Source organism: Xenopus laevis, chromosome 1S (genome assembly GCF_017654675.1).
Source record: "Xenopus laevis strain J_2021 chromosome 1S, Xenopus_laevis_v10.1, whole genome shotgun sequence".
NCBI lineage: Eukaryota > Metazoa > Chordata > Amphibia > Anura > Pipidae > Xenopus > Xenopus laevis.
In genome coordinates, this window is record NC_054372.1 from 124,590,052 (window position 1) to 124,604,524 (window position 14,473).

The window sequence follows — 14,473 nt, forward strand, 5'->3', positions numbered from 1 at the left end:
ACTGCAAGTTGGAGTGATATCACCCCCTCCCTTTCCCCCCCAGCAGCCAAACAAAAGAACAATGGGAAGGTAACCAGATAGCAGCTCCCTAACACAAGATAACAGCTGCCTGGTAGATCTAAGAACAACACTCAATAGTAAAAACCCATGTCTCACTGAGACACATTCAGTTACATTGAGAAGGAAAAACAGCAGCCTGCCAGAAAGCATTTCTCTCCTAAAGTGCAGGCACAAGTCACATGACCAGGGAGAGCTGGGAAATTGACAAAATGTCTAGCCCCATGTCAGATTTCAAAATGGAATAATAAAAAATCTGTTTGCTCTTTTAAGAAATGGATTTCAGTGCAGAATTCTGCTGGAGTAGCACTATTAACTGATGTGTTTTGAAAAAAACATGTTTTCCTATGACAGGATCCCTTTAAACAGACGTCTGTTTCTCAATTGAATACATACTGTCGGATGTAAAGACATGTAAACAAAAAACTATTCAACCTTATTTTACCAGATTTTACACAACATGATTGAAGATCAGAATTTGTGCAGATAAGTCTATCTGACCACAGTATCTTGTGTAGTTCAGCTCTAACATTTTGCTTTTACGCTGTACTGTTCTCTCTGTTTGATCAAACCTAAACAGGGATTTGCCCCTTTTTTAAACCAAATCCATGTGGATGGAATCGTGTAGTGCATGGCTTGACACTAGCTTTTTCACTTTTATTACTGGTAACTAATCATTTACAGTTATGTTGAGAATAATAGCTGTGTGTTTAAAAAAAGCGAATAAAGTTCAAAACCCATACCATAAATACATTGGGAACACATTGGAAACATAAAGAAAAATGTCAAATCAAATTTGTGTTATTCCTTTACAGAGAGTGAAGAAAACGGAATATAAGGCTGTTCCAAAAAATAGTGCTGTCTGCATTCTTCTTTACAAACTCAAACATTCACTATATCAGTATAAACTGAAAAAATGTTTCAAGGTATAGCTTTCCTTTGAATAACTGAACTAATATTTAGTTGCGTTTCTGAGAACTGCTGCACATCAGTGTTACATGGAGTCGACCAACTTCTGTTACATTCCACAATTCTTTTTTTTTTGCAGAAACAGCATTTTTGATGTCACCCCGCAAGTTTTCTTTTGGATTAATGTCCAGGGATTGGGCTGGCCACTCCATAACATCAATCTTGTTGGTCTGGAACCAAGATTTTGCTTGTTTATTGTTATGTGTTTGTCTTGTTGAACCACCCATTTCAATGGCATTTTATCTTCAGGCATAAGGCAACATGACCTCTCCAAGTATTTTGATGTATTGAAACTGATCCATGATCCCTGGTATGTGATAAATAGGCTCAACACCATAGTATGAGAAACATCCCCATATCATGATGCTTGTGCCACCATGTTTCACATCAGTATTTGGGGGTCGTCTGACAAACTGTCTGTGGCCCCTAGACCCAAAAAGAACAATCTTGCTTTCATCACCTTCTCCATTAAAATAAGCTTTTTAGAACTAGAAAAGTTAATATGAATGTAAACTTCCATTTCAAATAATCTGGTGATGTGAATAACAACAGTATTTGAGCCAGTTCAATTAGTAGTAGTTAAAGGGGGTCTAATCCTCGAAAATAAAAACTTAAGTCATGGTGTGTCCATGAGCATTATTATTTCACAATGTTTTACTATTTAAATTGCAAAAGGGGCTCAGGGGACCACTGTAAGCAAAATTAAATCTATTTATTTTTTGTGGGTTTAGGTCCTCTTAAAATTAGTGCATATATGCCCACATTTAGCCTTCCCAAATAATAAACTCACCCTTCACCTGTACTCTTTTCATTATATACAGATCCGTTATAGTAACATAGTAAGTAAGGTTGAAAAAAGACACACACGTCCATCAAGTTCAACTTTTCAAGTTTGTATAAACCCTGCGTAACTGCTAGTACATTCAACAGGATCACAGTATTTCTCAAAAATCAGCAGCATAATCCTTAGCATACATCCAGTAAAATCTTTATTAGAATTTTTGTAGTTGACTGGGGATGCTCTTGTGATAAACAGCACCAATATAAAGAAGAAGATACAAAAGAGTTGTTGGCCAAACCCTAAAGCAATATATTTAGTGTGCTTATACAGACAATTATCAGGCTATTTTCTTGGTAGAGGATTCCTATCTGGTATACACTAAATAGCCAGGTTTCTGTACTGCACTGTACATAGACTACAGGTATAGGATCGGTTATCTAGAAACCCCTTATCCAGAATGTTCTCCGGAAACCCATTATCCAGAAAGCTCCGAATTACGGAATGCCTGTCTCCCATAGACTCCATTTTATCCAAATAATCCAAATTTTTAAAATCGATTTCCTTTTTCTCTGTAATAATAAAACCGTAGCTTGTACTTGATCCCAACTGAGATATAATTAATCCTTGGATAATTAATCATTGGATGCACAACCAGCCTATTGGGTTTATTTAGTGTTTAAATTAATTTCTAGTAGACATAAGGCATGAAGACCCAAATTACGGAAAGATCCATTATCCGGAAAACCCCAGGTCCCGAGCATTCTGGATAACAGGTCCCATACCTGTAGTTAAAACTCCTATTGTGCCATTAGCTTTAGGCTCACAGTGTAAAGTAACTGTCTCCAATAGACACCATTTTATCCAAATAATCCAAAATTTTTTCTCTGTGATAATAAAACAGTACCTTGTACTTGATCCCAACTAAGACATACGGTAATTAATCACTATTGGAAGCAAAACCAGCCTATTGGGTTTATTTAATGTTTACATTAAAGTACACTTTCTAGTAGACTTATTGTATGAAGATCTAAATTACAGAAAGCCCAGGTCCCGAGCATTCTGGATAACAGGTCCCATGCCTGTAGTAAAAGTACACACAGGGTGGGCAAACACTGCAATAAATCATAAAGTTTTGCGTGCTTAGAGGTACCTGATCTATAGAGATTGCAATCTTGTAGTTTGTTATTCAGTGGAGACGGAGCATGAGAGGACCTGCAATTATGTACTGTATGTGCTGCAATTTACCATTCAATTGTTTTTGAATCAGCATAATCCAGTGTTGCAAAGATGCAAAGGAATAATGGGCATTGCTGTTTTAACAGCTGGGCTACTAACGTCAATGCTTTAAATAAAAAAAAATCTCTCTGAAGGAGGTGCATATGGTTTGTTTGCAATTGGCAAAGTTAATTGACAGTTTACACTGGTGACTGTTAACAGGTTTTCATATACTCATTCAAGAAGCAATTCACACCCACCCAGCAGGGAAACAATGAAGGATATAGGTAGTCACAGTGGGTGCAGGAAGCAATACGATTTATTTGCACACCAAACCGATTTAGGTGTGAAAAATAGGATTATGTGGCCTTTTTAGTTGATTGTGGGCCATCAATGTCTGCCAGTTCGTGTTAATATGGCCAAAATTAATGCCTAAGACTAATGATTAGCCAAATTTTACCTGGGCTGATATAAAAATCACATCAGACATTGGGCAGGATTGCAAACGCCCTATTGGGACTGATCAATGACCTGACTGGTGTACATTTCTCTGTGTATTCTGTAAACCTGTTTTTCCTGCTGTTAGTAAGCAAACACACAAAGCAGGAACTGGTCATATAAATAGGATATTTACCCAATACAAATGCCAGTATAGAGGTAAACTGAGCTACTTTGATAGAAACACTTTGCTTTATTTCTCATGCTAAATGTACACACACACCAACACCTTGTTTATATTCTAATTAATTAATCAACAGACATACAACAGTTTCACCTCTGACATCCTCAACCCCCCCCCCACCTCACTGTAATGTGAAATGAGGACTAACGTTTTTGTCCAACTAAAGGGATCTATGAAGTGGAGAGGAACATCCTTTTTACTGGAACATAAAGAAAATAAAGGGAAATTTACTCTGACTCTGGCCTATAGGTCTAAGACCAAGGACACAAATACAAATGGCTGCATTTCCTTCTCCCACTGAGGAATGCAAATCTACCATCATGCATGCCTTCCTGTAGCTCCTTTGACAGGCATGGTATTAGCCTGTGTGGTGCAGTGGAAAAACAACCGGCATATGCTCTAATATCTGCTCCACGCATAATGGAGCTACAAGATGGACCACATTACAGCGCATTTGCTTTCCTCTGCCTGCATTTTGTACATAGGCAGAGGAGGATGATCCAGCAGTGGCATAACTAGCCAGAGCTGGGCATGAGTGCACATTCTGCATTACCCTTCAGAATCAAGTGCAAAATTCTTTGTGTACCCAACAATTTGTTGTGTGCTGGGCTCAAAATTTGTGTGCAGACTACTTAGAGGCAACATAGGATGGCTCTCTTCCAATGCATGCACTGAAAACATTTTCCTGCCATTCCACCCACGATTAGCTTTTGTACTTTGGTGAACCCCAAGGGTTCAATCACACCCCCAGCAGTGGGTTCAATCACAACCGTTGGATATTGTACAATTTAGCCACCAACACATGTGGCCATATAAATCTTCTTTATGGCCAAAAAATCTATTTCTATTCCATTGGGTAGATTTCATTCAAAGCATCATTCAAAGCATCAGCAAAGCAACAGAAGAGACTTACTGCTCAATACAGTGCAATGTCAAGAATCCACAAAAACAGGTTTATCAGGTGCACTGAAATTCATTGCCTTGTTATTATTAGACTATAAAAGAAAATGGGTATCCATCTTGGACTGGGGCCCAGTAACATCTAGTTACAGCACTACCAAGCAAACTGCTCTGCAAAATCACTTGGGTCATTTTGGATACAAAAATATGAATTTTTCTGCTCTTACCCTGGGATTTGCTGGTGTCCTGACAACTGTAGACATCCAGAACTCCAGGCATTGAGCGTTTCAACCCCCACAGGGCCGTCATCAGGATAGTGCAACCAAGTGAAACACCCATTTTAACTAGTGATAATCGATCACACATCACTGATTGGATTATCACTAGTTAAAATGGGTGTTTCACTTGGTTGCACTATCCTGATGACGGCCCTGTGGGGGTTGAAACGCGTTGATCTGATGTGGGTTCAATAAAGAAACCTTTTAAACTTTAACTCTACAATGGAGCTGTGAGTGCTTTCATCTACTGGACTTTATAATTTTTTGGTTAGCACCCAGCCTTGACGCAAATGAGTGGTGAGTGCAGTGACGGCAAGTATTTCTCTCTCTCTCTCTCTCTCTCTCTCTCTCTCTCTCTCTCTCTCTCTCTCTCTCTCTCTCTCTCTCTCTCTCTCTCTCTCTCTCTCTCTAAAAATAAACACACACAATGTGTTACAAATATAAAAATGTGTTACAATTATAAGTCACATGGACATTTGATGGACTACTAAAAATATATTATGGTGTTTTGGGAGACCTGCTACAATGTATTGATATATTGGGATATCATTGGGAGATGGGAGCTAGTTTGTAATCCCTCCCTTTATACTACACATTTAAGCATGCTTGTTACACAGTACACTTGGCTTAATAAAGGGCTGGTATAGCCCGAAACGTTGCTTTGCTGATGGCACAAATAAACGTTTTATTCACCTATCGGAGTGGTGCTGGAGTTATTATATAGCAAAGCAACAGAAGAGACTTACTGCTCAATACAGTGTAATGTTAAGAATCCACAAAAACAGGTTTATCAGGTGCACTGAAATTAATTTCCTTGTTATTATTAGACTATAAAAATGGGTATCCATCTTGAACTGGAGCCCAGTAACATCTAGTTACGTCACTGCCAAGCAAACTGCTCTGCAAAATCATTTGGGTCATTACAGGTTTGGCAGCTTTAGTGCTATATGTATACATTACAGAAATCATGGATAATATTTTTTCTTGATGGCAGATTAATTACTAATTACATACCCATTGCCTTACCAAGCTAGATATTGTTATTAAACTGGAAATACAACAGCCAGTGTATTTATAGTAATATATAAATGGAAACCGTGTCATACCGTGAACCTATTTGGAGCAAGTTAGAGTGACACACCAGCTCAGTGAAAATATCTGGAAATGTCTGCAACTGTATTTACACCAGGACTAACTGGCCATAGGCGCACAGATAATATTGTACAAAAAGGAATTTTCGTACGATATTCACTGCGTGTATGGTAGGAAAATGGCAGAAGACTTAGATATCAGTCAGCTCGTCGATCAGGCTGATCGGAAAATTTTGATCGGGTGAGTATGACGGCACCCAAACATTGTGCCGAATTGTCAGAAACAGGTATAATTCTATTGTTTCTATCTGTATATCTGACAATTCAGCTCTGCACGTGTATTGAAGCGAATGGTATTTCTTTTTCAGGAACTAGGGGTAGCAGCAGCAAGAGAGCCCAGACTAAAGGTAGGCACAAGACTCTTCAAAAGCTACCTGTCCAGCGTCCCCCATCATTGCATCCCTTCAGGTGCCTCTGCTGCCTACCCCTAGTTCCTGCTCTGGGTGACAGGAATGAATAAGAGCCATCTGTCAGTTCACAACACAGTACACAGCTGTCAGTACACAGCTTAAATGGAAAGCACAAGATGTATTCTGTACATTTCTCACTAGAACAAACATATATAAAGCTGTGTGCTATTCGTTTCTATTCAACCATTATGGGACAACGTTCAAGGTACAAGACAGATTGGCCTGCCATGCATTGAGCATTTTGTCCAAAACAAGCCAGCCTGCTGGCTGACATTCCTTCATGTTGAAAGTGCCCTCTCATCTGATAATCTGGGCACCAGGGTTAAAGGGGTAAACAGTGATATTCTCAGATAATATGGTATTGCTCTTCATTTTGTTTTGTAGTTTTTGAATTATTTAGGTTTTTGTTCAGCAGCTCTCCAGTGACATTTTGACATCCAATTTACCTTAATGACCAGGCTGTGGTATAATCGACACACTGGAATATGAATAGGACAGGGCCTAAACAGAAAGAGTTATACAAAGTACCAGTAAAATTGTATTCTCACAGAGCTACAATTTTATCATAAAGCACATTTGACTTGTCTCATGTTCTTGGCATTTCTGAGAAGCAAAAGCCAAAGAAGCAAGTTCACCTGACTGAAGATGATTTCTAGCATTTACCTGCCAAGTGAGCTACAAATTGCTGCTTATACAAAATGCTTAGAATTAACCTGTGCACTACTGAGCTAAACAGCTAATCTGTTATCTTCGATGCAAATATGTGCCTTCAGCCATAACGAAACTTGAATGACACCATCATAGTTTATTTACATAAACTATGTTAGGGTAATGGCAAAAGCTCAATTTGACATCTACTCTTCTCCTTCTATTTTTTTTATATTTGACATTTTCTTGATATTGAACTCTGGTCTGTCTGGTGTTTCAGTCTGGAAGCTCAGGAATCCAGGGGCACATGCTAAACTGTTACAATTTGCTACATTAGTTGATACATTTCGGAGAACATTTGTAGAACTCTAGCATGTATTACAGTAGAACCTCAATTTTACATCCCCTAATTCAGGGGTCAGCAACCTTTACTATCAAAAGAGCCATTTTGCCCCCTCTTCCGCTAAAGAAAAATAGTCTGGAGCCGCAAAACTTAACACAGCTTATAAACTTTTAAAAGTTTTAACCTTTTTTTAATTTTAACTGTTACAACAACAGAATACGACCAACAGAAGTACAGTGTGTATGTGTAGGCCTACTTTGAAATAAATTAAACACTGAATAGCCCTATTAAATGCTAGTGTTCTCATCTGCTTAATGTGACTTCTGTTTCTGAAGCTCCATGCTGATCTTCCCTCTCTTGTCTTGAGTGTGTGACCGCAGTAAAGACCATGATGAATTATCTTGCTGTGGCTCGGTCTTGCCTGTCACTCCTGGGACGTCTATACAGACCTCGCACCTGCTGGCCACTTCCTGAGTTTGTGACCGCGGTCACACACTCAAGAAGCCGCCAGCAGGTAAGTGTTTGGAAGTACAGTACAACATTTATACACTGCTAGATAAATACAAGTCACTGCTAAAGTTACATAGGACATAACAAAAGAGGGACAGGGACCCGGCTGCCATGAGGTAAATTGAGAAACTAGCCTCAGGAGGCAGCAGCCCACGGGTTACTAGGGGCAGCAAAAAGCCACTCCTGGTAACAAAGAACTACTGAAATTCTGATTTTTAAAGGAGAACTAAATCCTAAAAATGAATATGGCTAAAAATGCTATGTGTGTGTGTGTGTGTGTGTGTGTGTGCACCAGCCTAAAGTTTCTGTTTCTCAATAGCAGCAATGATCCACAGGAAGTCACCATCTTGCAAAGACACCGACATGCTCAGTGGGCTCTGACCAGCTGCTGAGAAGCTAAGCTTAGGGGTCGTCACAAATTATCCAGCAGAAAATGAGATGGTTGGTCTGTAATATAAGCTACAGGGCTGATTATTTGATGCTAATTGCACTGGTTCTGTACTGATATGTAGATATCTGTATTAATTACTAATCAGCCTTATATATTGTGATATTTATATTCTATGTGTACTGTTTATTGTGAGTAAGTGACAGCAGCACAGAGCATGAGCAGTGAATCAGCAGAGAAGAAGATGGGGAGCTACTGGGGTATCTTTGGAGGCACAGATCTTCTCTGCTAAAGGGCTGTGGTTGTCTTGGACTGGTGCAGCAGCCCAAAACATAATGTACAACGTTTGTAACCAACTTTTTTGGTTGTGCTTTAGTTCTCCTTTAAGTCGCCTGTTGTGAGGGGGGGTTAGCATCTGAAAGACGTCTCAGGCGAAAAGAAAGGTCCCTGAAGAGGGACATTGATTATATACCAATGCTTATCATACATGTAAAGATTTGCTCGTTTGTCAAGGTCACCAAACAAGCATATACTTGCCCAATTTATTTACCCATACACTTTGGGGTGGACCAAATTGGGTTGATCCTTTATTAAAGGCAGCAATGCAGCCCTTTTGGAAGAGGACCCCATTAACAAGCAATTCTGTCCATGCTGGCCACAATTTTTGACCAGATATTTATCAGAGGGCTGGCTGGGCAGGGCCTATACACAGCTGGGAAATCTGTCTGAAGGGTCTGAATAGCCAGCTTAGATCTGCATACTAGTCTCAGTTGGCCTGGCTCTGCAGTCAAGCACTGGAAGAACATGCAAACTCTGGGCAGGCAGTTGCCTGCTTGGAATAAAACCTAGAACCCAGCACCTCAGGGCAGCTATTCCCCTGAGGTACTGCCCCATTCCTCTCACATTACTTCCAAAACACCTTTCTTTAGACCTTACAAATGTGTGCACACCCAACTATAATGCAACATTCTCTTAGTTTAGGGAAAAGAGAGAAGCACTCTCCTCCACAGTTGAATAGGAAACAGAGAATATTTTCATCCACAAGAACATTGAAAAGAATATACTGCAAGTGTCTTGGGTTTAGTAAAGAAAATGATTTAACTTACACAATACACAAACAAAATGCTCAGAGAGAACCAGCTTGCCATTACATCATTTCCCTTTAAAAGTAACTGATGAAATACCCCATTATACTCAATGGAACATACTGGTGTATCCAATTGCTATGTGCTACAATAGCTCTCTGTCGTACTGTCACACAGAATGCCAAACCACTGCAACTACTCAGTTGCTGTTATAATTCTCATGTTACTGTCTAGCATAAAGGCAGCATATTAAGTAAGTTTGATTAAAGGCAATCAGAAGAGAAAAAAAAAACATTTGAAGTTTTTTGCAGTATAATGAAATTTTAGCTCAACCAAAGGGAAAAAAAATAATGCCTATATTTTATATATATATATATATATATATATATATATATATATATATATATATATATATATATATATATAAATAAATCCATTCTACAAATATTGACAGCACTCCAAGCTTTGCATCGAGTGCACACGGCGAAAAAATCAAATGCCCGTGTGCTGGTTCAAAAATAAATTACATTGTATATCAGCCAAAGAACCGCACCTACCAGGACTTGGTATAAAGTTTCAAAATACAAAATTTATTTTCAATGTTTCAGCTCCATAACTGGAGCCGTCTTCAGTTCCTTGGTTCCTGAAGACGGCTACAGTTATGGAGCTGAAACGTTGAAAATAAATTTTGTATTTTGAAACTTTATACCAAGTCCTGGTTGGTGCGGTTCTTTGGCTGATATACTAGATATATATATATATATATATATATATATATATATATATATATATATATATATATATGTGTGAGTGCATAGGAAGACTGGGACTATAAAGAATGATTCTGAAAAAAAAAAAAAAAAACATTTCACCATTTCTACACAGACTTAACTTTGGGATTTGTACTTGCAACATTGATACATATTTCATAAATATGATATCATATTTTGATAAATATGCTTTCACATATCAGTTAAGGCTGTGTTTTAGTCCCAGCAAGCTACATCTCTGTCAGCAGCTGGGACAGTCCATATATGGGTAGCTTTACCTTTACTGTAAATACTGAATCTTTCCTGTTACTTGATCTTGCTCCAATCAGTGGTGATTATTTGGAACAACCCCTGCAATCAGGTCCGGACTGAGAATTAAAAAAGGCCCTGGCATTTCAGGTACACAGAGGCCCAATCAGCCCACAAAGAGGCCCAAACAGACCCCACTAAATACTGACTTTCTATGGCACCTTATAGCAGCCCTTTTGCCATTTGCCAGAACCCACAGATTGCCAGTCCGGGCCTGCCTGCAGTCCAACATTGACAGGAGCTGAAAGCACGTTGTGTTGGTATTAATAATTCACTAAATTCTGACAGAGGCCTTGGCTCAAATACCAGGTTACTGTTTTTGTAAATAAATATGCATAAACTAATTTGAAAAGGCTGAGTAACACAATTAAGGAAATGAGAGCCTTAAAGGGCAAATAAAGCGGTAACTGTTTTAGTGTGGATTCAGCACAGCAGCTGCGGTTTCTTGTGTATAATATACATATATCTCATAAAGTAGCCTTATGCAATTAATAGATACAGGTATAGGATCTGTTATCCAGAATACTTGGGACCTGGGTATTTCTGGACAATGGATCTTTCTGTAATTTGGATCTTTGTACATTAAGTCTAGTAGAAAATGATCAGGCTGGTTCTGCTTCCAATAAGGATTAATTATATCTTAGTTTTGATACATACAAGGTACTGTTTTATTATTACAGAGAAAAAGGAAATCTTTTTTTAAATTTGGATTATTTGGATAAAATGGAGTCTATGGAAAACAGCCTTTCTGTAATTTGGATCTTTCTGGATAATGGGTTTCTGGATAATGGATCCCATACCTGTACTGCCTCCTGTTTAGCTTTAACTGGACACTGCACTGGCTCAGTGCTTACAGCTAAAGATACATACATGACCCAAATATACACTGAGGAACACAGGACAACCTTCTTTGTGTGTTGCCTTAGTGATAATGGGCTGTGGAGCTTCCCTCTGGAGAACCCTTTTAATAAATATGCCGCTAAAATCCTATACAAGTGTGTAGAAAGCTGTAGAATTCCCCTCTGGTGGACTCTATTCTTAGTCTTTGATAAATATTCCCAGAATAGTTTAGGGCTTTAATTACCTTTAACGTAAGGCTAGATCGTTTAATGAGAAAAAAAGCCTTGAAAAGTATATAATCAACATATACAAATATAAACAAGGCCATTACAACCATCTGTCAAATTGAAATTCCATGAACAGTGCAGGTGACAAGATGGAGGAAAGGGTTTTATTATATGCATTCTAAAGTTTAGTCCGTTCAAGAGGAAGCCACTACCTGGCCTGGCTTTTTAACTTGAATAGGAAATGCCTGAATATGTTAGTACTGGTTCTTTAGAGCTCTAGTGGGCATTTATAGGCTGAATACTGTCTGTACTGGTGCTGTAAGCCCTTCCCATTAAAGTCAGTTGGGGTAGCCTTGGGTCATGGCCACAGGAATTCACTTTGTTATTGTCATTTTAGCAAGATGAAAGATTCTCAGGAGTTGTTTTAAAGACATCAAATCTAATGAAGCACAAGTCATTAGCATTTTAACATTAGCTGCTTTGCAAAGTCGGAGCTCACACGCATATGTATCTATTTTGTGTTAGGAATGTAGTTTGGCGACGATACAGAAGATGCTGTTTAACTGGTCTTACCTTACTAAGACAATGCGCATTTAAAGAGGAAATAAAATGCTCAGTATTCTTTATATAATGCCATAGAAACTGCCTTTCCACAGAAGACGACTGTCAGGAGTCCAGATTCTTTCAGATAATTTGTCTTTACCTTAATAACACTAATCTCTATCCTCAGTTTGCATTGTTCCAGCTCCAATACAGGTTAACCATGGCCACTGGCAGACCATTTGTTTATGTGTATGGAGCCTATATGTAAAGGGGTTGTTCACCTTTAAATTAACTTTTAGCATGATGTAGTTATATTTTGTAATAATTTGCAATTGGTTTTCATTTTAATTATTCGTGGTTTATTTATTTATGTTGTTCACCTTTATATTAACTTTTAGCATGATGTAGAATGATATTCTGTAATAATTTGCAATTGGTTTTCATTTGTATTATTCGTGGTTTATTTATTTAGCTTTTTATGCAGCAGCTCTCCAGTTTGCAGTTTCAGCTGTCTGGTTTGAATAAGAGACTGGAATATGAATAGGAGAGGTCTGAATAGAAATATGATTAATAAAAAGTAGCAATAACAATACATCTGTAGCCTTACAGAGCATTTGTTTTTAGATGGGGTCAGTGACCCCCCCTTTGAAAGCTGGAAAGAGCCAGAAGAAGGCTAACAAATAAAAAAAAACTATACTTAAAGGGATACTGTAATGGAAAAACATGTTTTTTTCAAAACACATCAGTTAATAATGCTACTCCAGCAGACTTCTGCACTGAAATCCAGTTCTCAAAAGAGGAAACAGATTTTTTTATATTCAATTTTGAAATCTGACATGGGGTTAGACATATTGTGAGTTGTGAGTGGCTTTTACTATTGAGTGTTGTTCCTAGATCTAGCAGGCAGCTGTTATCTTGTGTTAGGGAGCTGCTATCTGGTTTACTTTCAATCGTTCTTTTGTTAGGCTGCTGAGGGGAAAGGGAGGGGGTGATATCAATCCAACTTGCAGTGCAGCAGTAAAGAATGACTGAAGTTTATCAGAGCACAAGTCACATGACTGGAGGCAGCTGGAAAACTGACAATATGTCTAGCCCTATGTCAGATTTCAAAATTGAATATAAAAAAATCTGTTTGCTCTTTTGAGAAATGGATTTCAGTGCAGAATTCTACAGGAGCAACACTATTAACTGATGCGTTTTGAAAAAAAAAACATGTTTTTCCATGACAGTATCCCTTTAATAAAAAAACAAAGTTCAATTGAAAAGCTGCTTAGAATTGGCCATTCTATAACACAGTAAAAATTTAACGTATATTGGGGGAGTCGTCACACAAGGGGATCAGAGGCCAAACTTGTGCACCCACATGGGACCAAACCAACAGAAGGGTAATTTACCTGTTGTAATCTGATTTACAGAATTAACCAATAACCGACACACATATAAAACAATATATAGGGTGCAGTCGCATTTGACCCCCTTTTAAATTACAATAAAAGTAACTCAAATGACTTACACTTATTCTGTTGGTTTGTGAAAGCATTAGGTTCTACCTTCTTTAGGACATAGGTACCAATTCCCCTCTTCTGATACTGCCCCCCTGAAACTTCATTATGTGCCAAGAAATGAATAAAACAAGTTCACATTATGCTGCTACGAAAAAAAGGAAGGAATGGAGTATGTGGTGAATATGTTCAGCATAACTCAAGTTACAGAGAGTGACAAGGCTGCGACACGAAGGTTTCCGGGAGTTTGTAGTCCGACAACAGCGCAGATTGAGCGCAAGACAGCGCAGGTCACGTGTACAGAAGCCAACAGCTCCGGCAAGTTTGAGTGGGCCGAAAAGGGTGCGCTGTTAGGAGAACTGACAGCAGCGCTTTATCCTCTATATAAGTGCCGTGTGTAGACTTCTCATAGCAATGAATATAATACAGTATGCACATTCTATTCCGGGATACAAAAAAAATACACACACTCACCTTGGGCTGTAAATGAAAGGCCACACTGCTTGTTTTCGTCCAGTAGCAGTTTACCTTTAACTAGCTGCCAGCTCGTTTCCTATACCCGACACCTCATTCTTAACTAACACACACCCCTTCTCTTCCTCACGTTCCAGACTCCAGGAAGTTACTCTGCTCCGAGCTTTTCACTTTATGCCGGTTGCCGGGCAACCATCAGTCACCTTCCCTAAGGAGGAGGGAGGGGACGGAGAGCTGTAGGTGTGTTCCTAGTTCTCTTACCCCTCCCTTCAGCGCATAGCCCTGCGTCTTTCATCTCTCTAGCTTGCTTTTTTCTTAGGCTTCATTAACCCTTGTTTCTGCCCCTAGAGAAGCAGCCAGTGAGTTTCATATGTAAGAACTTTGAGAGGAA

The 14,473-nt window shown here is 38.7% G+C and overlaps 1 protein-coding gene across 4 annotated transcripts in view; it reads right to left on the reverse strand.

Moving 5' to 3' along the window:
* The window catches only part of golm1.S (golgi membrane protein 1 S homeolog), a 38,969-nt gene extending 24,696 nt beyond the window's left edge, over positions 1-14,273 (reverse strand). For 3 of the 4 annotated variants that reach the window (XM_041580158.1, XM_018243872.2, XM_018243871.2), the window contains exon 1: positions 13,620-13,661. In XM_041580158.1, the coding sequence (XP_041436092.1) occupies positions 13,620-13,646 (27 nt within the window). In that variant the 5' untranslated portion in view covers positions 13,647-13,661. Of the gene's footprint in view, positions 1-13,619; positions 13,662-14,082 lie in introns of those variants that run through there. The other variant, XM_018243873.2, reaches the window with a different exon arrangement.
* Between the last annotated feature and the right edge of the window lie 200 nt (positions 14,274-14,473).